The following is a 26,256-nucleotide window of genomic DNA, read 5'->3' on the forward strand; positions in this document are numbered from 1 at the left end:
TCAAAATTTCAGGTTTTCATTCTAGCTTGCTCCAAGACACTGGAGACTAAAAGAAATATCAATATAATGATTCAGCAGTCATACTCCCTTGTTAAATCCTATCATCTCTGTTATAACCCCTCCTTCTTTGATTCTTCTCCCAATCTTTAGTGGTATTTGTGCTCTGCCCATTCTACCTTTCTCATGTTGGAAGAGGGGGTTGACAATATGGGATGGGGGGTGGAACTAGTTTATGTTATTGGAGAGGCTGGCCCCTCTGGGTTTCAAGACTTTTATGATGTAGGAACCATCTGAAGGTTGTAGGCTTCTGGAAAGTTACCTTAGTGTATGAAATTTTTGTAAAATCTCAGATAGAGCCGTAGGTATTTCTCAGGGTTAACAGGAATGGTTTTGGTTGGAGTTTGGCAAACTGTGGTAATTAGCAATATCTAGCTGAAGCTTGTGTAAGAGAAGCCTCCAAAATAGCCTCTCAAGTCTATTTGAACTTTCTTAGCCACAATATGTTTTTTTACATTTTCTTATCTCCTTTTGGTCAGGAAGGTATTGCTAATCCCATAGAGCCAGGGCCAGGCCCATCCCTGGGAGTCATGTCCCACATTTCCAAGGAGATTTTCACCCCTGGATATCATGTCCCATGTAGGAGGAACATTTCACTTGCAGAGTTGTGCTTAGAGAGTGAGAGGCCACATCTGAGCAACAAAAGATGTTTTTTGGAAGTAACCCTTAGGCATAATTATAGGTAGGCTTAGCTTCTCCACTACATAAATAAGCTTAATAAGAGCAAGCCTCAAGATCAAGGGCTTGGCCTATTGATTTGGGAGTCTCTAATGTTTGAGACATCAGGGGTTTTCCCATGGTAAAGTTTAATAGCCCCATATTTTTTCTCCAGTCCCTCAAGGGACTTTACCAATACTTTTAAATTATTGTCCAACATACTCCTGGATGTATCTGGGTATTACATGAAGTTATAAAGAATTACAAGCCCTCATTCCCATTCTGGGCTCAATGTGTTTGGGTTGTTTAAATGATCTATCCATACAGGTTGAGTTAGATTATGAGCTACAGAAAAGTTAGGTTTTGGACAAAAGAAGCCTCCCTTCCTTTGGTCTCATACAGTAATTGAAGTTATAAAATGCAGACAATATCCTCCTTAACCCTATATTCTGATTTACCTTAGTTCAAACAAGATTGGCTTCATTCTTATCTCTAATGAAGTCTGATCTATTTTTTGGTTTCTTTAATGTTGTTCTAAGTAGTAATGCTGACTTTCAGAGATGCAGAAATCCAACTCTGAGTCTTAGATGTCACACAGTTACCAAAAGTTCCATGGAGATATAAGGTTATACATATGTGTTAGTTAGGGTTCTCTAGAGAAACAGAACCAACAGGGAACATTCGCAAATATAAAATTTATAAAAGTGTCTCATGTGGCCACGGAAATGCAGAGTCTAAAATCCACAGGGCAGGCTGTGAAGCTGACGATTCCGATGGAGGGTCTGGATGAACTCCACAGGAGAGGCTCGCCAGCCGAAGCAGGAACAGAGAGCCTGTCTCTTCTGAATTCTCCTTAAAAGGCTTCCAGTGATTAGATTAAGCATCACTCATTACAGAAGACACTCCCCTTTGGCTGATTACCAATGGAATCAGCTGTGGATGCAGGTGACATGATCATGATTTAATTCTATGAAATGTCCTCACCGTAACAGACAGGCCAGCACTTGCCCAACCAGACAAACAGGTACCATCACTTGGCCAAGTTGACACATGAACCTGACCATGACAATATATATAATCTCAAAATCTAGATGTAGCATTTACAGCTCTGGACTAAATGTGACTGTTACAAGAGCTTACAATCTAGGCTCCAATTTTCTTGTAAGTATTTTCTAAAAGAGACCATACCATATTTATTGTTTTGTTTCTGACTTATTTTGTACCACATAATGTCCCTAAGGTTTATTCATGCTTCATGACTTCACTCCTATCTGTAGCCATACAATATTCCATCATATGCATATACAAGAGTCTGCCATTCTTCTTCTCAGTCAATGTATCCTTCAGCCACATCCATCCATTGGGCATCATGGATAATCCTTTGATCATTTTTTAATGGTATTATTTGTCTTTTTATTATTGAGTTTAAGGGCTATTTACATATCCTGAATATACATTCCTTATCAGATATTTGATTTAGAAATATTTTCTCCCAGTCTGTGGGTTGTCTTTTCACTTTCTTGATGGTGTCTTTCAAAGTGTAAAAGTTTTAAATTTTGATTAAGTCCAATCTATTACTTTTTCTTTTTTTGCCTGTGTATTTGGTGTCATAGCTAAAATATGATTGCCAAACCCATGATCACAAAGATTTACTTTCAAAGTTTTATGCTTTTAGCTCTTACATTAATTTTGTGATCTATTTTGATTTAATTTTTTGCGTAGGGGGTCTGTATTATTTTGAAGCAAATCCCAGACATCACTCATCTGTAAATATTTTGCTATATATCTCTAAGAGATAAGGGCTATTTTTAAACATAAAATTAATATCATTAACGTGTGATTAAGGATATCTAACAATGATTCCTTAATATAAATATCCAGCAAGTGTTCAAATTTCCAATTATGTCATAAATGCTAAATACTTGTTTGAATCCAGATCCAGAAAGCCTACATAATGTAATTGGTTAGTAAGTCTCTCAACTCTTTTAAAATTCATCTCTTTTTTCCTTGTAATTTGCTTATTGCAGAATACTGTAAATATTTGACATGAATTCTTTTTTATTCTTGAAAAATTTTTTTTATTGGTCCAAATTTTTCATTTTCACTTTCACATTTTGGATGTGATATAGAGAGCTAGAGAACAAACTAAAATAAAGCCCTTCATTAAAAAAAAAGTCAGTTTGTTGAGAGGTAAAATAATATATGAGGAATACTGTCAGATAACACATATACCTAGAAATATTCTCGCTATAAATTGCTGATACAGGGGGTTATACTTAGGGTACATGTTGATACTGCATATGCCATTCAAAAGAGGACACGCCAATTAAGCTTCCTGTTAGTCCCCAAATACACTGTCTGATCATTTAGGATCACACAGACCAAGTAACTTCCTATGGAACAGGGTACCATGTGATTGTGTTCTGTTGTACTCTAGATGTAACTCAGTGTAATGGGTGTCATGCTTTTCCCTTCTCCTGTGTTGCAAAATGGCAAAGACTTCTTCTTGTCATATTGATGTGGCAAAACTTTTTTGTTTTTTAAGTTGGGTTTACTGAGGTATAATTTATATACAGCACAATTCACCTTTTAAATTATAGAATTTGATGAAATGTGGTAAATACATACAGTTGTGTAACCACCAACCCAATAAGGATATTTTCCATCATCCCAAAAAGTTCCTTTGTATCCACTGTTTAGCATGCATTCTTAACAAAATCCAACCCCTCGATGTTTTTGTTTTTCAACCCACAATCAGTTTGACATAATTGTTTTATACATTCTATTTTTTAAATGTAATTCTAAAGCAACCTATATACTGCATCTGGAAAAGAAATCAGTCTAATTTCTTTATTATCACAAGTTATAAATATTGAAAAGAGATCATTAGAATTTTTAACTTTAAAATTCTGGATAAAGATTTAAATAAAAACATTAAAACCATGAACGTACTAAAAAAACCTAGGAGTAACTTTTTCAAAAATCTTGTAGTAAAGTGAAATAGGCTTTACTAAGCATTACATGAAAATCCAGAAGCTGTAAGAAACAATTCTGTTAAACCTAACTAGATGAACACTAACATTTCCATATGGCAGAAACAAAAAGACAAAAAATAAAAACAACTCAATATAATGTTTATAATCAAAAAGAGGCTCATATTCAGAATTAATAAAACATATTTAGAAAAGATCATTACATGGTGAGCATACTACTATGTGATGATATTGTGAGCCATTGATTGTTCACCATGTATGGAATGTTCGTATATTGAGAATGTGTTGTATGTTGTTTATCAATAAAAATATTTTTAAAAAGATCATTATACCATGAGGATGCACTTACAACATGGTCAGAATTATTCATCTGTAACCACAGCTTACCTAGTTTACTCTGCTCTTTTTCCTTCACTTGTAATTCATCAGTGAGTCTTTGGACCTCTTCATGAGCCATCTCTAACCTCTTTGCTGCTCCTTCCACATCTCTCTCTAAGTAGTTTTGTGATGTTTTCTCTTTTTCCAGGTATTCATTAAGGAACTGAAATAAAACTTCTGTTAGTAATCAAACAAAAAAGTAAGTGTTCTCATAACATTGGGTTATTTCCTGTAAGTGTTTGAAAGCCAGTAAAGAAAGGTAGAAAATGAATTATTTATGCGCATTTCTTTGGTGATGTTTGATTGTTTTTGAACTATAAATATGCCATTTAATATGGTTTAGTCACTTAATATATCTAAAAGTTTATAATTATCTGATTATTTAAAAGTAGAAATTTAAGCATAAAATGAGTGCCATGTGGCAAAAAAGAAAAGAGAGAATATTCTTCATTTATATGTACATTAAATGCAGTTTATAAGATGCTTTCGCACAGAGTATTTAATTTAATTTCAAGGTAGAGGCACTTACGAAACGAGGGTCAAACCATATTTGGAGATCTTCCGCAACTATTTTCAAAGGCATTTTTAAAAGGTAAGCAGGAAATTTAGTCTTAAAAATATTTTGGTTTTGATTCTCAAAAGAGTTATAACTTTATATAAAAATTAAACAAATTTTTCTAAAAATGAGGATAACACCCAAAATACCTCCCACAAAACAAAACCATTTTTAGCATGTTGGTATATTTCCTTGTAGTATTATTTTATCCATATACATTTCTTATATGGTCATAGCTCCAGGCTATGTATAAGTTTCTGTCCGAATTTTTCATTTAGCGTTACAACAGGAATATTTTCCTACCTGTGTGTTTAGATTTTGTAATGATAATTTTTAAAGTCTGTATACTGTTTCAGAGCAGGTGTAACAATTTACATAATAATTTAAACACTTTGGGTAGTTTCTCATTTTTGCTATTGAAATTAATACTATGATCAGTTTTATCAAAATATTCCTGTGGTTAAATTCCCAGGACAAATGTTGTTACTCAACCTAATAACTCACTTTATTCACCAGATTTAGCTCTTAATAACATTTCTCCAGATCAAAAATTTAAATTTTATGATGAAAATTAATGACATTGAAAATAATATGCTACAGATTCTAAAGAGCTTCCTCAAAAGAGAAGCTCTAAAGATATTTGGGGAGAAGTATATACTGTCTGAAAGTGATTTCTTAAAGGATATAATGCACTTCGATTGTTTAAATTTTGACACATTCAATTAAAAATCAGCTATTATGTTAGATTTTTTCTCTTTCCCAAATTTTTGAGACATGTTTATATCACTTATGAACAATTTGATAATTTCTACTGTACATTTCAAAATATTCAAATGAAATACCAAAGTAAAAACTGGTTTGTAATTAGCCACTATTATTAAATTAAAAATTTACATTTATTTACCTCACTCAGAGTTTTTTTAGATAACTGCACAGGATGTTTCTGAAATTTACATAATCTGTCTTCGTGAATAAAAAATGTTATTTAAATCCAAAAAACAATTAACAATTTATACTAGAAAACAAGGAGTACAGCCCAATCCACTTATTGATGCTAGACCATGCATTCTTAACAGGCCGATATTGCTACTGAGGGGTCAAAATTGATTCTTGGGGGCCAAAAAAGTTACTTTTTAAATATACAAAGCACAGATATGCATATAATACATAAAAAGATACATAACATATATGGGGTATTAAAATTGCATGGGGGAAAATTAGGAAAAAAAAAATACCTAAAAATTTCCTTAGGTGGACAATAATGAAAAAAGGTCTGATTGACAATGGACTAGATTAAATTTGATATAAAACCTGACAAAGATAATGCAAGAAAGAAAAATCAAGGGAAATTTTGCTCACAAACACACGTGAAAATTTGAAACAAAATTTTATCAAATCTATTGTAGTAAAATTTAGAAAGGATAACACATCATGAACAAGTTGGATTTATCCCAGGAATACAAGGTAGGCTTACCATTAGAAAAATAATGAATGTATTCTCACATAAACAGATTAAAAAAGACAAACTATTTCATCATCTCAATGGCTACAGAGAAAGCATTTCATAAAACTCAACAGTGATTCCTAATAAGAAATTCTTAGCAAACTAGGAATAAAAGAGAACTTTTTTTAATCCAATAAAGGGTAACTTAAAAATAAAAAACCTTCAGCAAATCTGATACTTAATATTTAGTGAATTGTGGAATGCTTTCTCTCTAATATCAATAATAAAACATGGATGTCTACTATTCAACATAATACTGGCGATCTTAGCTAAAATAGCAAGGCAAGAAAGAGATTTAAAAGAATAGGACTCAAAAGGAAGAAACAAAATTATCATTATCAGAAGATATGGTACTGCATGTAGAAATTTTTGAAGTCTTCAAATAAATCATTAAAATGGATGAGATATTTTAGCAAGATTGCTTTATATAAGGACAAAAGTAATTATATCGTAAATATCAGAAATAGATAATTCAAAAATTAAAAAAATTTAAATATAGAATTTACTCCTAATAGCATCCAAAAATATGAAGTATCCAGGAATAAATCTAATGAAAAATGTTCAAAAGCTTTGTGGGGAAATTATAAAACTTTATATATACATATAAATATAAAACTTCATATATATATATATAAATAATTGGAATGATATTCCATGATCGCAGATTGGAACACTCAGTATTTAGGATGTCAGTTCCTCCTAAATTGATTTATAAAGTCAATGCAACCAAAAATCAAAATCCCAAAAGGCAAAGATTTCGTAAACATGACAAAAAAAAAAGAGATTGGTCATATTGAATTTAAGAACTTCCATTCATTAAATGACACCATTAATGTTAAAAAGGCAAGCCACAAAAAGATAAAAATAAAATAAAATAAATAAAAACAAAAAGGCAAGCCATAGAGTGTGAAGGAATATTTACAATATACATAAGCCACAAAGGAATTTGAAACCAGAATATAATGCAAATTCCTATAAGTCAGTAAGAAAAAATAATGGACAAAATTTTTAAGTGGACAAAATACTTGAGGAAGTACTAATAAAAGAGGTAATTCAAATGGCCAAAAACCAAACTAACTTCATTAGTAAATAGGGCATGCTGTTTATCATGGTTTTACTATTATGCACCTAACAGTTTGGCAAAAAATTAAAAGTCTGACAATATCAAGTTTGATGAGGAGCAATAGGAACTCTCCTATTGGTATAAATTGGCTGAACTACTTAAGACAATATGATATTATCTGGTAAAGTTGAAGCTGTACTATTCTATGATCCCCTAAATCTACTCCTAGGTATATACCCTATACAAATGCATCATTTACAATATATATATAAGAATATTCATAACTATAATAGATATCTTATAATGTTTCATAATAGATATAAACTGAAAAGATCCCAAATCAGTGTAGAATGGATAAAGTGTCTTAAATTCATACATTGAAATAATAAGTGAATCTTACAAACATAATACTTAACAGAAAAAGCAATTCCCAAAGTTGATTCCATTTATATAATGTTCTCAAACAGGCAAAACTAAACTACTGTATATCATTTAGGGCTATACAACTTTGCGGAGAAAAAAGGAGTCTGGGATCAGAAATGGATACAAAGGACTACTAGGGTCTCAGCAATGTTGACAGGTGTTTACTCTGTAACTATTTGTTAAGCTATATTTTGAAATTTGCTCTATAACTACTTGTTAAATTGTACTTTGAAATTTATTGTTTTTTTCACGTATATATTATATTTTACAATAAAAAATGTTTAAAAAATCATTGATTATTACTAGCATTAAATTTCCTTCTTTTGTCCTCTGCCATCCAACAATAAAGTGGTTAAATAAATTTTGGTACATCCTTACACAAGACTACATAGAGTTGTCAAAAAGTCTAAGGCAGACCTATGTGTACTGACATGGAAAGTGAAAATAACATACATAATGGAATATAATTTGTAGCTTAAATGGATGGAAATTTTCTGGAAGAATAAATTTAAATTTTTGACAGATTATTAGAGTTGTAGAATTGAGGATGTGAGATGAGATGACACATTTTTCATTTCAATTTATACTGCTTAGATTTTTTTACCATGTGTTTGTATTGTTTAAAAATAAAAATTATTTAAAATATAATTAGCATATATTTCAGGACTTATAAAATCATCTGGCCTCCAAATCATCATAAGTGGTCTGCTATTGGTTGGAGTTACTCCCACATTTATTTTAAGCATGGCATAATTCAACAATAACCATATGCAAATATAAATAAGGAGGCAACAAAAATTTTATAATTTCTACTTCAGAATAACAATACTTTCTCAGGAGAATTTTTTACTAAAGTTTTTAAATGGTATAATTGGCATAAGGTAAACTGTGTATATTTAAAATATCACATGTAATCACCCATGAAAGCCAACACCACAGTTAAGACAATGAGCATATCCACAATTCCCAAAAGTTTCCTTGTGCCCCTTCGTAATATATTTCTTTCCCTGCTACTGTCTCCAAGCAGCAACTGACCTGCTTTCCCTCATATATACATTTTTTACTACTCTGTATATAAATGAATGGAATTATAAACTAAGTGCTCTTTTTGTCTGGTTTCTTTTACTCTGCATAATTATTTTGAAATTATCCGTTTAGTTGTGTGTTCATTCTTTTTTATTGCTAAGTAGTATTCCATTGTATGAATGTATAACTATTGATGAACACATGAGGTGTTTCTAGTTTTGGGCTATTTCAATTAAAATTGCTATGACATATATGAGTCGTAATGCTTTCACTTCACTTGGGTATATACCTACAAGGGGAATGGCTGGGTTGTATTACAGGTATATATTTAACTTTTTTAGAAACTGCTAAACCATTTTGCAAAGTGATTGCAACATTTTATATTTCCATCAGTAGGGTATGAGAATTCCAGTTCTTCCACATCTTCACGTCTCGACCAATGAAGTTGGACATCTTTTCATGTGCTTATTTGCCAGCCATATATCTTCCTCAGTAAAATATGTTTGCATTTTTTGCCCATTTTTAACTGGGTTGTTTATCTTATTATTATCAACTTGTAAGAGTCATTTGTGTACTTTAAGTACAAAGAGTTTGTTGAATATATATTTTGAAAATATCGTCCCCCAGTCTGCATTACAGTGTATTTTAAAGAGAAAAGTTTTGAGTATTTATGAAGCCCATTTTTTTTCTTTTATACTTTGTACTTCTTGTGCCTTACAAAAATCGTTGCCACGCTCAAGTTAAGGTCACAATGATCTTCTTCTAAGTTTTATCTCTTACATTAGGTCAATGATCTCTTTCAGATTAATTTTCATATACAATGTAAAATAAAGGTTCAGAGGCTTTGTGTGTGTGTGTGTCTATGTTTATCCAATTGCCTCAGTATCCTTTTTCCATTGAATTGCTTTGTCTCCTTTGTGAAAAATCTGTTGACCATATACATGTAAGCCTATTTCTGGACTCTATTCTGTTCTATTGATCTATGTATCTATCTTTACACTTACTTACACTACACTTTCTTTTTTTGTTTTGTTTTGTTTAACTTTTTTTTTTGTATAGTATAACATATATACAAAGCAAAGAAATAAAAAAGCAAGAGTTTTCAGAGCACTCTTCAACAAGTGGTTACAGAACAGATCCAAGAGTTTGTCATGGGCTACCATATGATTCTCTCAGATTTTTCCTTCTAGCTGCTCCAGAATATAGGAGGCTAGAGGGTTTAAATATTTTTTTATCATCAAAATTGATTTTTTCTCCTTTTTTGTGTGTAAAATGACATATATAAAAAGCTATAAATTTCAAAGCACAGCACCACAATTAGTTGTAGAACATATTTCAGACTTTGACATGGGTTACAATTTCACAAGTTTAGGTTTTTACTTCTAGCTGCTCTAAAATACTGGAAACTAAAAGAGATATCAATTTAATGATACAGCACTCATATTCATTTGCTAAATCCTATCTTATATATATAACTCCACCATCATCTTTGATCTTTCCATCCCTCTCTTTAGGGGTGTTTGGGCTATGGCAATTTGAAATTTTTCATATAGGAAGGGTCTGTCACTAATATGGAGTAGGGAGATGGAACTACCTGATGTTCTGGAGAGGCTGAGCTAGGTTTCAGGAGTTATCTGGACCAGGGATCCATCTGGAGGTTGTAAATTTCTGGAAATTTACTCCAGCACATGGAACCCTTGTTGAATCTTATATATTGCCCTAGGTGTTCTTTAGGATTGGCTGGAATGGTCCTGGTTGGAGGTTGGCAGGTTATGATAGATAGCAAGGTCTACCTGAAGCTTGCCTAAGAGCAACCTCCAGAATAGCCTCTTGACTCTATCTGAACGCTCTATGCCACTCATACTTTATTAATTACACTTCTTTTACCCCTTTTGGTCAGCATGTAACTATTGATCGCACAGTGCCAAGTCTGGATTCATCCCTGCGAGTCATCTCCCACATCGCCAGGAAGACTTTCACCCCTGGATGTCAAGTCCCACGTAGGAGGGAGGGCAATTTTTTCACTTGCAGAGTTGAGCTTAGAAAGACTGAGGCCACATCTGAGCAACAATAGAGATCCTCCAGAAGTAACTCTTAAGCATGCCTGTAGGTAGTCTAAGCTTCTCCACTACCTACATAAGCTTCATAAGAGTAAGCCTCATGATCGAGGGCATGGCATATTGATTTGCATGTCCCTAAAATATGACACAGTATCAGGGAATTCCTGGATGGTAAGGTTTAATAGTTCCATAATCTTTCACCCCTCCCTCATGGGACTATACCAATACTTCTTGGTTATCTGCTTAATATACTTTAGGATGCTTCCAGGCATTACAATAATCTATACAGGATTAAAGGACCTCTTTCTTATTCTGTACTTCCTGTGTGTCAATTGTTCAAATGAGCTATACAGATAGATTGAATTAGATTATACTACAGTTTCTTGATTACTGTAGCTTTATGGTAAATCTTGAACTCAGGAAGTGTGATTCCTCCAACTCCAACTACTTTTGAGCTATTCCAGGCTGTTTTCGATCCTTTGCATTTCCATAGCAATTTTAGAATCAGCATGTCAACTTCTACCCCAAAAAAGTGACTTTCCTCATTACTTTATGCTAAGGTTAATTACAAAATTGGCCTCAGCAAAAATATTACTGGGGAGGCAGTGAAAATTTTATGGGTTACATTTTGTAATAACAAAAATGTCTTTAGAGTATCTATTTTATTTTTTTCTACCCATCAATGGAAAAACTGTAACCTAATAGTGACTGGGCAGATGGCCTTAGCGTCATCCAAGACTTCAACTCTAACATATGCAATTTGTTTAACAGATTCCATCTTTCCTATAAAGGAGTTCCTTTGTGCATCTTCCCTTCTCCATTTACTCTCTAAACTTTGGTTTCGGTTCTCATCCTTTGACAAATTATTGCAAAACTTCCCCTTGCATCCCTTGATTCAAGTATGGCCCTTATTCAACCCATCCCTCCACTGTTCCCAGAGTGACTTTTCTAAAACATGAATTAGATCATGTTTCTCTTCTCTTAAAATAATTTAATGACTCTCCAAACATTCTATAACTAAATCAATCATTCATTCACTCAAATATTTTTATACCTCTGTTAAGATCCACTGACCATGCTGGGTGCTGAGTATAAACTCTTTACCTTAGTATAGTGAGTTAGTCTTACTATGATGCAGTTCTTGAAAATATCTCCAGCCTCATTTCCCAGCATTCACTCACATGAACCAGCATGTATTATACATTCTGTTCCCTCTGCCAGGGATGCCTTTCTCAGCTTCTTCATTTAGGTTTCAAACCCTAATCACATCATCTCTTTCTGGAAACTTTTTCTGATCACCTAACCTATCCTGTCTGATTTAGATTCTCCCCTTAATTTTCCACACTGAACTAAAGCCCTGGCTTCTTTCCTCCATTAGCTTGTAAATTTCTTTCAAATCTAGATCATTTATAATTTACTTTGTTTTTCATCCTCTAGTACAAAGCCTGGCACATAGTACGTTTTTCAATAAAAAATAACAATTACAGCTAATTATTAAGTGCCAAGTACTGTTCTAGAGCTTTATATATATTATTTCATTTTCTGATTATCTTGTGTAATAGTTGAACTAATCACAGATTTTATAGTTGAGGACATTGAGGCTCAAATTAAATCAAGAAACTTAACTAACTTACTCAAGGTCATGCTACTAACAAGTGGTCTACCCAGAAAAAGTCTGCCCAATCCAGTGCCTAAATCCTTAAGCACTATTAAAATTGTCTTCCTGATGTTTCCATAAACGAATGCATTTCAAAACTGGACTGTTTCCTATTACTGAGTTAATTTTGGAATATCTGGGAAAATTCTTTCTGTAAGTTACTACTCATACATCTTTGTGACTCTGGCTTGGGGTCCACAAGTTGCAGTTTCCCCAAGAGTGTACTTCTCTCTACCAATAAGCATGCAGTTTGTTCACTGGAGCTGTTAAGAGCTATTTCAGACAAGCCTTCTTGATAAAACATATATTTTACATCCTTTAGTTTGGGCTTCTGTTAGGAAGGAAGAAAAAGAAACGAAACTGTTAAAACAAATGAAGGCAAATGGCTGTTGTTATATTGAATGAGTTATTAATCAAATAAATTAATAAAAGATAAGTCATTTGATACTATCACTTTTCTTTCTACCTTTCCCAGGTATTTATAAACTTTTGGAAAAAATAACAAAAAGTAGTGGAGAAAAGATCTTAAAAGCAGTAGGTATTCTCTCTGCTCCTTAACTATTAAATCTGCATTTAATTAAGGGTATGGGAGTCGTTCTTGAAAATTTTATTAGGGACCCAAATTTGAGTTTATATACAGCCACAACTTTGTTGCTATTGTTGCTTTATTGAGCATTTACTATTTGTTACATGTTGTGCCAAGTTTTTGAGACACATTATCTCATTTAATCCTTACCACAATCCTATGCAGTAGACACCAAGAAGCCAAATAACTTCTCCAAAGTCGTGCAACTAATCCTGCCAAAACTTTTGGTTATTTTAATATTCAAGTAAATGACTATGCCAGTGTCCTGGCTTTTCAATCCTTTCACCAGCTTACTTTCACGTCCTCTACCTTACCTCAAGCCCCCCACTCCACAGTCATTCCCTAAATCTTGTTATAGCCAATAACTGTAGCCTCTCCCTGGTCTCAGTTTCAAACATCCTACTCTCCATTTATCACTGTTTATTTTCTTCTTGTACCTCGATTTCAACAAGCTTTCAACATTCTGGAAACTCTAGTCCATTGACCTTAACAACTCCTCAATATCCCTTATCCTATTCCTGTTTTCATTCACCTTCTTACCCAACTTGGATTCTATAGTCCATCATTGTAATCCCTCCCGTCCATATTTTACAACTCCCTTGTCCCTCTTTTCTTCCTTATATATGGCTGGCTAAACTCCAAACTGTTAAATCCAACTCTCCCCTCTTCTGCATCTCACTGCAGAAGCTGAAGTTGGCTCGAGAAAAATGTATAACCAATGTTGATTGATTTCACCTTAAATTCATGTTCACCAACCTCAAGTGAGCTCTACTACTGCCCAAAAATCCTCCTACATTTCTCTGATCACTTCTCTCTCTCTCTCATTCTCTATAATCTAGAACTTTACTTCATCCCTTCTCTCTTCTCAAGCCTCCAAACACTTTCTTCTCTACCCCCACTGTTAGCTGAACATGCTGCTTCTTATTTCACGAAGAGAAAAAATAAGTGCTCAGAAGAGAACTTCTACAAGCTTCCCATACCAAATCTGCCAAGTCCAGCATACTTTTTTCTCTTGTGAGAATTCAAGAACAAACCTTGTTCCTAAGCCCAGCCTTTTCCCCTTTGCACTGGATCCTATTTTCTCTTGCATTTAACTCTACGCTCTACTGCCTGATCAAGCTTTATTTCCAAGTAGGGCAGTAAAGTACTCCAATTATTGTAGAGACATACTGTAATATTGTCCATCTGAAAAAAAAAAAAGACCTTTCCCTCAATCTCCTGTCCTGCTCAAGTTTATGCATCATTTCTTCATCCCCCTGTATAGCAAAACTTCAAGATAAGATCACCTATACTCATTGTTTCCTTTCTCTCTCTTACCATGCTTTATTTTTTTTTATTTATTTGGCATAGGCAGGCTCAGGGAATCAAACCCAGGTCTCTTGCATGGCAGGGGAGAATTCTGCCACTAAGCCACCATTGCACTGTCCACCATGCTTTCTTTTTTAAAAGACATTTTTTATGAGATATATTGAGTCATTCCAAAGAATACAATCAATCAAATTAGATAACGAGCTATCCAAAATATAAATTTTGCACCAAATAAACATCTCTTCCTTTGGTTTCACACAGAAGTTGAAAATTTTAAATATGGACTCTATATTCTGATTTACCGTAGCCCTATCCAGATCAGCTTCATTCATATCTCCTGTAAAAGTCTGATCACTATTTCAACTTTTTCAACAGTTGCTTATTGCCATACTTTCTTGAATTCACTCCAATCAGGCTTTCACATTCACCATTCCATAGATACAGCTCTTTGTCAAAGTGGCCAATGACTACACTCCACGCAACAACAGCAGACTACATATTCTTCTCAAGCGCTATGATGGCTAGGTTCATGTGTCAACTTGGCCAGGTGATGCTGCCCAGTTGCTTGGTCAAGCAAGTACCGGCCTAACTGTGACTACAAGGACATTTTGTGGCTGGTTAATAAACCAGATGAATGGTTTATTAAATCATCAGTCAGTTGATTGCATCTGTGGCTGATTACATCTAAAATCAACAGAGAAAATCAACAAAACCAAAAAAGCTGTTTTTTTAAAAGATGAATGAAATTGACAAACCTTTAGCTAGATTGACTAAGAAAAAAGAGAGAAGCCTCAATTGACTAAAATCAGAAACAGAAGTGGGGACAGTACTACTTACTTTACAGAGATAAAAAAATTATAAAAGAATATTATGAACAACTATATACCAACAAATTGGATAACCTAATGGACAGAGTCCAAGAAAGAAACACACTACTGAAACTGACTCAAAAGAGACATATAAAAAGTAAGGAGATCGAATGAATAGTAAAAAATCTCCCAACAAAGAAAACTCAGAACCAGATGGTTTCACTGGTGAATTCTATCAAACATTTATAGATGAATTAGCACTAAATTCTTCTCAAACTCCTCCAGAAAATAGGAATGGAGGGAAGACTTCCTAACTCATTTTATAAGCCAGCATTACCTTTATACCAAAACTAGTTAAAGATGGCACAAGAAATTATAGACAAATATCTCTTATAGAGGTAAAAATCCTTAACAAAATATTAGCAAGCAGAATCTAATAGCACATTTAAAGGAGTATATACCATGACCAAGTGGGATTTATTTATCTCCCATCTGAGTAAATAGTAACTCCAATATTCCAATTGCTTAAGCCAAAAAAGCTTTGGGTAACCAGTGACTTCTCCCCTTTTCTCCTATCCAACACTAAATCCATTATCAATTCATGTTAGCTCCACCCTCGATATGTATCGTTTGAGTACCCAGAGATTTCTGCTGTGATTGACACATGTATTCTTGAAAAAAATTGTTTTGAAAAATCACTCACTAAAAATAATAAAACTTACTGAAAAAAAGAGGCTAGGGTAGATCACTCTAACCTTTGTCATTTTGTAACTAGAATATTATCAAAAACATTGACAGCTCTAATAATTTCATTGGCACATTTTTAAAAAGATACGTGAAATTCCTAAAAAAAAAAAAAAAAGAAAGAAGAATATTCTAATAAACATAGGATGTAATTATTTTTTTTAAATCAGGCTTGATGTAAAGGAGGGAAGGAAGAGTCAAAGCTGCAGAGTTGTGTACTCAGGGGAAAAATTGGGAAAATTTGTGCAATGAGCAGATCTAAGATGAAACATGTGGCCAAAGTAAGCATAAAGAAAGAACTTATGATGAATGGGCATGTGTTAGTTAGATTCAGTTGTCAACTTGGCCAGGTGAGCATACCTAGTTCTGTTGCTGCGGACACAAGCCAATGGTACGTGAACCTCATCTGTTGCTAATTACATCTGCAGTCGGCTAGGAGGCATGTCTGCTGCAATGAGTGACCTTTGACTTAATTGGCTGGTGCTTAAATGAGAGAACACAATGTAGCACAGCTAAGCAGCTCGGCATTCCTCATCTCAGCACTAGCAGCTCAGCCCAGGCCTTTGGAGATGCAGAAGGAAGTCACCCCAGTGAAAGTTGTTGGAACCCAGGGGCCTGGAGAGAAGACCAGCAGAGACCATCTTGTGCCTTCCACGTAAGAAAGAACCTCAGTGGAAAGTTAGCTGCCTTTCCTCTGAAGAATCAACAAAATAAATCCCCTTTTATTAAAAGCTAATCCGTCTCTGGTGTGTTGCATTCCGGCAGCTAGCAAACTAGAACAGGGCATCATGTGCAAATTCCAAGGCTGGTTGGTAGCACTAATCATTAGTACAATTGGAAAAAAAAATGTTTATCAACTTCCACATTATAATGGCATTACTCCCCTATTTACCAATCTATCATGAGCTAATTTATGTTGCAAAAACATGTGTTGCAGCAAAACATACAGTAACTTTTGACTCTTTCAGTATGGCAGCTAAGAGCCCTGAACAAGTCTCCCTGCTGAGAATAATGAAAAATTCTGGAGGAAATTAAGGAAAACTCTGTTTAAGATTCAACCACCAGAAAGGTTTGTGGGAAGATAGCAGAGTAGGGAGCTCCAGTACTCAGTCCTTCCACCAAAACAACTATTAAGCAGGCAGGAACTGTCTGAAACAACTATTTTGAAACTCCAAAGGCCAGAAGAACACCATTACAGCATCCAGGGAAGAGTGGGATGAAGAGGCTGATAAATACGGCAAATAATAGTAAATTGCTCTCTCTGCACAGTGGGTATTGCTCTCATACCCACTCTCGTGGCTGGCTGCCATGGGGTCCAGACCCTGGCTAGTCACTGGTGACAGAAAGGGACATAAAAATTCTCTTCCCTAAGACCAGGGGGGCATGGCCAATCACTGATCACAGCTTTGATTAGCAAATTTGGATTGCTGAGGGCTCAGCTCTGAGGGTAGCCGTAGTTTCAACCCTCCCCAGACAAAGGTGGTGGCAGACATTGTTTCAATCAGGCCCAGATAGGGGATGCAGAGGTGGAGATTTAAGGATGCTGTGCTTCCTCACGACTTCGGGGGACAGTTAGTTGAAGGGGGCTGCATTTCCTAGGCAGGCAAGGAATGCTCAGCTTTGGTGAACCATTGGAGAAGCTCTTGCCAAATTTCCTGATACCTTTCCCCTGGCATGTGGAGCTGGTCTGCATGCCTTCATAGGTCCCTGACCCTCCCTCAGCTGGAAAATGCCCCTCTTTGGCATACCTCAGCTCCTAGAGTGTGCCCTCCAGGAAAAGGCAGCTTGAGATAACAAAAGGAATGTAAGAAACTATAGAAGCGAATAGTTTGGTACAAAGACCTGCCAGCTTCATACACCCAGGAGAGGAAGGACTAGCTCCTGGGAAGCAGAGGGGACAACCAAACTCCTCTACATAGGGGAACTGCAAACAAATAATAAGCAAAAGCCCATGACAATTCAGAAGCCCAGTAAGACAGGGAAAATCCTCCACACTGCATTTGCCTTAGGCAAACCTTCCTGATAGGAGGGCTGCAGCTCAAGAAAATCTCTGTCTTACCACAAGCTGGTTACAAAAATCAAGAAACAGACATCTCACGGGGAAAAATTCCAGAATTAACATTTTACAATAATAAAATGTACAGTGTACAACAAAAGAGTAGAAGACAAACAAAGGAACAGGAAATGATGTCCTATCCAGAGGAAGAGGTTAAAAAAAATCCAGAAAAGACAAATGAAAAAGACCAAAATGTGGACATACCAAACAAAGGACAAGGAAAGAGTTCTGAAAGCTGCAAGAGAAAAGTGACATGTTACACACGAGAGTCCCAATTAGATTGAGTGCTGATTTCTCATCAGAAACTATGGTGGCAAGAAGACAGTGGGTTGAAATACTTAAAGTGCTGAAGGGAAGTAACTGCAGCCAAGAATTTTTTTTTTCCTATTGCCTTCTCACTTTTGGCTACACTTTTCTTAACCTGATCCACCCTTTTTTTTTTTTTTTAATTTTTATTACTAAAACCAATCAACATACAATATGAACATTCTTTTATTTTCATCACATAGTTGTATATTCATCATCATGATTACTTCTTAGAACATTTGCAACATTCAGAAAAAGAAATAAAAAGAAAACAGAAAAAAATTCATACGTACCATACCCCTTAACCCCCTTTCATTGATTACTAGCACTTCAATCTACTAAATTTATTTTAAAATTTGTTCCCCTTATTATTCATTTATTTTTAATCCATATGTTTTACTCATCTGTCCATAAGGTAGATAAAAGAAACACCAGACACAAGGTTTTTTCACAATCACACAGTCACATTGTGAAAGCTATATCATTATACAATCATCTTTAAGAAACATGGCTACTGAAACACAGCTCTACATTTTCAGGCAATTCCCTCCAGCCTCTCTGTTACACCTTAACTAAAAGGTGATATCTATTTAACGTGTAAGAATAACCTCCAGGATAACCTCTTGACTCTATTTGGTATCTTTCGGCCATTGACACTTCATCTTGTCTCATTTCTCTCCTCCCCCTTTCGGTCGAGAAGGTTTTCTCAATCCCTTGGTGCTGAGTCCCAGCTCATTCTAGGATTTCTGTCCCATGTTGCCAGGAAGGTCCACACCCCTGCAAGCCAAGAATTGTATATCTGGCAAGACTTCCTTTCAAAAATGAGGGAAAGATTAAGACATTCTTAGATAAACAAAAGCTGATGGAGTTGATTCCCAATGGATCTACAAGCAATGCTAAAGGAGGTTCTTCAGACTGAAAGGAATAGATACTAGTCCATGGTTCAAAGTGGCATAAAGAAATAAAGACATATGGTGAAGATAAACATATGGATAATTTTAAATGCCAGTATTACTACAGGGAGTTGTTTGATAAGTGACTCCAATTCTTACTTGCTACAGGTGCTAAAATGCAAATGCATAAAAAGTAATAAGTCTACAGTTTTGAACATATAATGTACAAAGATAAAATTGGTAATATGCACAATAAAAAGGTGGGGGGAGACAGGAGGGGACAAGAAAATTATGCTGTTGAAGCTAAGTTGGTATCAAAACAAATATGATTGCCACGTATTTAGAATGTTAAATTTTAACCCCACGGTAATCACAAGGAAAATATATTAAAAATTATATCCAGACAGAAATAAGAAGGCATTCAATATGGTACAACACAAAAAAATCAAATAAATATAAAAGTAGACATAAATGGAAGAATGGAAGAAAATGGTATAATACTTTAAAAAGCTAAAGAGCAAAATGTCAGAAGAATGTCCTACATTATCAGTAGTGACTTTAAATATAAATGTTTAAACTCTCCAATCAAAAGGCAGAGACTGGCAGAATGGATAAAAAAGCACAGCCCACCTTAGATGCTGCCTGCAAGAGATTCACCTTAAATTCAAAGATACAAGTAGGTTGAAAGTGGAAGGATGGAAAAATAAACACCATGTCAGTAGCAATCAAAAGAAATCTGGGGTACCTATACTAATATCAGATAAAATAGACTTCCTAACTTAAAAATAAGTTAGGATAACTTATTTTTAAGTTAATAACTTAAAAATAAGTTAGGAAGACAAAGATGATGATTATATATTTATAAAGCAGCAATTTAATAAGAAGTTATAAAAATTATCAATATATAGACACTGAAAAGCACAGCCTCAAAATATATGAAGCAAATACTGACAGATTTGAAAGGAGAAATTAACGTAATTCTACGTTAATAGTAAGAGTATTTAATACACTATTTTAAATAATGGATAGAACATCTAGTCAGAAGATTTCCTTATATCAGGAAATATAAGACTTGAATGAAAATCTAAACTAACTAGATCTAACAGACAAATACAGAACATTCACCCAACAGAAACAGAACATACATTTTTCTCAAGTGTACATGAATCATCCTCTAGGATAGACCATATGTTAGCCCATAAAACAAGTCTCAATAAATTTAAAAATATTGAAATCATAAATGTATATTCTATTACCACAACAGAACGAAGCTAGGACTCAATAATAGAGGGAGAAAAATGGAAAATTCACAAATATGTGGAAATTAAATAAAGTACTTAAAGAACCAATGAGTTTAAAGAGGAAATCAGAAGAAAAATTAGGAAATATCTTGAGGTAAATGAAAATAAAAATACAGCATACCAAAAACTTGTGGAATATAGTGAAGAAGATGCTGAGAGGGAAATTTGTAGCTCTAACTGTTTACATTAAAAATGAAGAAAGACTTCAAATCAGAGACCTAACCTTAAAACTGGAAGAATTAGAAAAAAAAGAGGAAACCAAAACCAAAGTGAACAGAAGGAGAGAGATAACAAAGATCAGAGCAGATATAAATGAAACAGAAAAAAGAAAAAATATAGAATCAACAAAACCAAAAGCTGGTTCATGGAAAAGGTCAACGAAATTGATAAACCTTTAGTTAAACTGACAAAGAAAAAGGGACAGAGGGTACAAATAAAAATCAAAAATGAAAAGGAGACACAACAACCCCACTAAAATAAAAAGGACTATAAAAGGATATTATGAATGACTATACACCAAAAAATTAGACGAATTCTTAGAAATATATGAACTACCTACATTTACTCAAGAAGAAATAGATCTCAAGAAACCAACTACCAGTAAAGAATCAGCCATCAAAACTTATCAACAAAGACAGGCCAAGGACCAGATGGCTTCACAGGTGAAATCTGCCAAACATTCCAAGAAGCAACTCCAATTCTGCTCAAACTCTCCAAAACACTGAAGAGGAGGGACCGCTAATTTATTCTACAAGGCCAACATCAGCCTCATTCCAAATCCAAATAAAAATCATAAGAAAATAAAACTACAGATCCAGTATCTCGTATGAATATAAATGCAAAAATCCTCAACAAAATACTAGCAAAGTGAATACTGCAGTATATTAAAGAATTACACATTATGATCAAGTGGGATTTCTCCCTTGTAAGCCAGCTTGGTTCAACACAAGAAAATGAATTAATGTAATACACCACATTAACAGAATGAAGGAAAAAAACACACACATAATCATCTCAACTGATGCAGAAAAGATATATGACAAAACCCAGCACAGCTTCTTCATAAAAACACTTAGAACAGTCGTAATAGAAGAAAACTTCCTCAACATGACAAAGGGCATATATAAAAAGCCCAGAGCTAACGCCTTACTTAAAGGCAAAAGACTGAAAGATTTTCCTCTAAGATCAGGAAAACAAGGATACCCACTACCACTACTGCCATTCAATATTGTACTGGAAGTTCTTGGCAGAGCAAATAGCAAGAAAAAGAAATAAAAGACATTCACAGTGGAAAGGAAGAAGTAAAACTTTCCTTATGTACAGATGACATGAGTCCTGTATTAGGGCACTCTAGGGAGACAGAACAACAGAAGATAACTGTAAATAGTATGAGATTTTATAAAAGTATCTCAGGAAACTGTGGGGATGCAGAGTCCAAATTCTGTAGGGCAGGCTGCAAGCTGGCACTCCAATGAAGATGTTCAATGAATTCTCCAGAAGAGGCTGACTGGCAGAAGTAGAGATGAAAGTTCTCTCTGCTTTTTTTAATTAATATTTTTATTGATAAATCTTCACATACATGCATTCCATACATGGTATATAATGAGTGGCTCAGAATATCATCACATAGTTGTGTATTCATCACCATGATCATTTTTTAGAACATTTGCCTTACTCCAGAAAAAAAAAATAAAAGAAAAATACCTTATACATACCGTACACTTTACCCCTCACTCTCATTGACCACTAGTATTTCCATTTACCCAATTTATTTTACCCTTTGTCCACCCTACTGTTTATTTTTTATCTATATATTTTAACTTATCTGTCCATACCATGGATAAAAGCAGCATCAGACACAAGGTTTTCAGAATCCCACAGTCACATTGTAAAAGTTATATCTTTATACAATCAACTTCAAGAATCAAGGCTTCTGGAACACAATTCAACAGGCTTAGGTACTTCTCCAGCCACTCCAATCCACCATAAACTAAAAAGGGATATCTATGCATAAGAATAACCTCCAGGATAACCTTTTGACTGTATGAAATCTCTCAGCCACTGAAACTTTATTTTTTCTCATTTCTCTTTTTCCCCTTCTGGTCAAGAAGACTTTTTCAATCCTTTGATGCCAGGTCCTGGAATATCTTGAGATTTCTGTCCCATGTTGCCAGGGAGAGTTGTCATGTCTCACATAGTGGGGAGGGCAGTGAGTTCACCTGCCAAGTTGGCTTAGAGAGGGAAAGGCCACATTTCAGCAACACAAAGTTATCTGGGGATGACTGTTAGGCCTAATTTTAAGTAGGCTTAACCTATCCTGTGCAGGAATAAGTTTCATAGGAATGAGCCCCAAGATTGATGGCTTAGACTATTGAATTGGTTGTCCCCACTGCTTGCAAGAATATTAGGAATTCCCCAGGTGGGGGAATTGAATATTTCCTCCTTTCTCCCTAGTTCCTCAAGGGGATTTGTAGATACTTCTTTATTCACTATCCAAATTACTCTGGGATATATTGGAGCATCATGGTAACCTGGACAAACCAACAAAATCTCACATGCTATTCAAGATTCCATACACTTATGGTACACAACTAAACTGATCATACAAGTTAAATTAGGAAATGTACTACCCAAAATATAAATTTTGTGCCAAATAAAACATTTCTCCCTTTGGTCTCAGACAGAAGTTGAAGTTTTAAAATATAGACGATATCCTCCTTTAACCTGTATCTAGACCAGTTTCCTTCATATCTCTTCTTGAAGTCTGATCCCTTTTTCAATGTTTTACAGTTCCTGCATGGGATACTGCTGACATCCATAGTTTCAGAGCTCTAACTCTGAGTCTCAATGTCACATAAATATCCACAGTTTCTGGGAATGGCCAGGTTATCAACAGCTCAGTATCTCAGAATTTAGAAATAATTGTTACAACTCCTAAATACATGTGACTGCTGTAAAACCTCACAATCTAGTACTCGTTACAATAGGCCCCAACCCAATAACCCATGCTTTCAACTTCAGTTCACTGAGTTTTTATATTATAGTTAGTTCATATGATTGACGCATAATATTTGTGTTCTGGTTCCCGATATTTCATTCAACATGCAGTCCTTAAGATTCATACACCTAATTGTATGCCTCACAAGTTCATTCTTTCTTGTGGCCACTCAGTAGTCCATTGTATGTATTCACCATAGTCCCCCATCCATTCCTCAATCGTTGTACCCTTAGGCCACCTCCATCCATTGTGAATCACAAACACTGCTGCCATAAACACCAGTGTACAAATGTCCATTCATGTCCCCACACTCAGATTGTCCAGGTATGAGTTTGCTGAGCAATGGTGTTTCAGAATTGTGCCAGGGTGAAATGATTTATGTACCCTAGAAAAGCCATGTTTTAATCCTAATCAATCTTGTGGGAGTAATCATTTCTTCTAATCCCTATGCAGTACTATAGGTTGGAAACTTGATTAGGTTATCTCCATGGAGATGGAACTTACCCAGTTGTGGGTATTAACTTTTGAATACAGGAGATGTGACTCCACCCATTCCATGTGGGTTACTTTACTGGAAATCCTTTAAAAGAGGAAGCATTTTGGCAAAAGCTTGAGAATGACAAGAGAACCACAGACTCCACCAGCCAGCAACTTTTGGAGATGAAGAAGGAGACTGCCCCCAGGGGATTTCATGAAGCAAGAGCCTGGAGAGGAAACTAGTTAGATGTCGCTATGTTTGCTACATGCCTTTCCAGTTGAGAGAGAAACTGAACTTCATCAGCCTTTCTTGAGTGAAGGTAACCTCTTGTTAGTGCGTTAATTTGGACACTTTTTAAGACTTGCTTTAATTTGGACAATTTCATGGCCTTAGAACTGTAAACTTGCAAAGTAATAAATTCCCCCTTTTAAAGTCATTCCATTTCTGGTATCTTGCATTCCTGCAGCTAGCAAATGAGAACAAGGATCATATGGCAATCCCACCCCTAGCCTCTTGTGGGACCACCACACTGCCTTCTAAGTGGCTGCACCTCTCAGTTTCTCTACCATCAGTGAATAGGTACATCTCTTTCTCTGCACTTTTCTTGTTCATTTTTTAAAGTTTTATTCACACATCATACAATTCAATCAAAGTATATAGACATGCCTTCGACATCATAATCTATATATGAAGACATTTCCTTTTCTTCCACAAAGAATCCACAGCCTTCTCCCATGCCCCTCACTGGTTAACATTTAGTTTTGTTATGATGCCATTTTTACATTCAGTGGAAGCATACTACAATGTTGCTGTTGACTATAGACCCTAATTTGCATTGATTGAAGCTCTCTTTTCTGACCAAAGTCACCATCTTTCCCTTAAAAGCCTTCAACTGATTGGTTTAAATGAATCTCATTGTGGAAGATACTCCCTTTAGTTGATTGTAGATGTAATCAGCCTCAGAGGCAATCAACTGACTCATGATTTAAGTCCACAAAATATCCTCACAATAACAGTCAGGCCAGTGCTTGCATGACAAGACAACTGGGTACCATCACCTGGCCAAGTTGACGCATGAAACTAACCATCACAGCCTACCACTTCTCATCCTGGGCGCTATACACATCACCTTAAACTATACTTAATTTCTAAATAGAAAACGATGACACACATATTTTTCACCTAACAATACTCAGTTGTCCTGTGTATAATTTCTAAATAGAAAACGATGACACACATATTTTTCACCTAACAATACTCAGTTGTCCTGTGTATAACTAGAAACACACCAAATAGCTCCAGAAGAAGGTGCAAGTCCTTGGGTAATATTCACTCTTAAACTTGATATCCTATAATTTAAATACTATAACATGAACAAAACAACTATGTCATTTGATAAGGAGATAAGATAGAGAAAGAAAACAAAAATATTTGCTTTATGTATAAATACAAACACACTTATAACAAAACAAGTAAATATTCATACAATTACAGTTCACATTTCTGTAACTGGCCACACAGTCATAGTTCATATTTATCACTGCTTTCTTCCACTACTCATTCCATGTTTCTTTTACCCTCAGCAATCACCTCAGCTGGGCATGGTTCTTTGCCTGGTGGGGTGACCCAAACCTTCATTCCTGAAGTTTCTGGGCCATTGGTAGTCCTGCCTGGATTGGTTGCTGCAATTTTCCATTTTAATCACAAGGCATGGTAGTACTAACAGATGCCCTAAGAGATCTCCTGTATTCCAGGCAAACTCTCTTTACCTCCACTGTGTAGCTGCAATTTCACATCCATTAATAGGATCAATCACTCCAGCTAGTACAGTAATCTTCTTCCTTGTCTGTTGATTCAGAGGCATGAAAAAAACAAAAAGGCCAGATGGTAGTCTTAATTTTCAGTTCAATGGAATCATTGCTGTGACTCCTGGTGGGGACACTCATCCATTTGGAACTAAGACCTAGACCAGCAGAGTTTAAAGTTGCAGAGACAAAAAAGCAAAAATTGTTCTAGTGTATCACTATGGCTGATAGTGAGTAGTGCCACTCCCATTTCCACCCCTTGATTCCTGGATCCACGAATCCTGGCTCTGGGAGAAACAACAACACCACAGAGTGGACGCTGATTCAGGGCACACTCAGCCTCCTGGAGAACACTGTCCCAGGCCTACAAGGAGTGGTGCCATATTGGGGACTGGTGTGGGTCTCTGCTGATGACAGATTGGGCACTCAGTGACTGTAACCAGGTCGGCTTTGGTGAGTGGAAGCTCATGTTGTTGAGCCATGCAGATCCTCCATCCCTACCACCCATGACCACTTTGTTTATGAGCCCACTGGACAATGAGAAGAGTGGCTAGGCAAAGAGGCTGATTATTAAAGCCTTCCTCCACTAAAGTCACCC

At 35.2% G+C, this 26,256-nt stretch overlaps 1 protein-coding gene across 2 annotated transcripts in view; it reads right to left on the reverse strand.

Moving 5' to 3' along the window:
* The window catches only part of CCDC30 (coiled-coil domain containing 30), a 238,769-nt gene that overhangs the window by 203,998 nt on the left and 8,515 nt on the right, over positions 1-26,256 (reverse strand). The window contains exons 1-2 of one of the 2 annotated variants that reach the window (XM_077150023.1): positions 12,515-12,705; positions 4,095-4,252 (exon numbers count right to left, since the gene is read on the reverse strand). In XM_077150023.1, the coding sequence (XP_077006138.1) occupies positions 4,095-4,252; positions 12,515-12,678 (322 nt within the window). In that variant the 5' untranslated portion in view covers positions 12,679-12,705. Of the gene's footprint in view, positions 1-4,094; positions 4,253-12,514; positions 12,706-26,256 lie in introns of those variants that run through there. The other variant, XM_077150019.1, reaches the window with a different exon arrangement.

The sequence above is a fragment of the Tamandua tetradactyla genome, chromosome 2 (genome assembly GCF_023851605.1).
Source record: "Tamandua tetradactyla isolate mTamTet1 chromosome 2, mTamTet1.pri, whole genome shotgun sequence".
NCBI classification, from domain to species: Eukaryota; Metazoa; Chordata; class Mammalia; order Pilosa; family Myrmecophagidae; genus Tamandua; species Tamandua tetradactyla.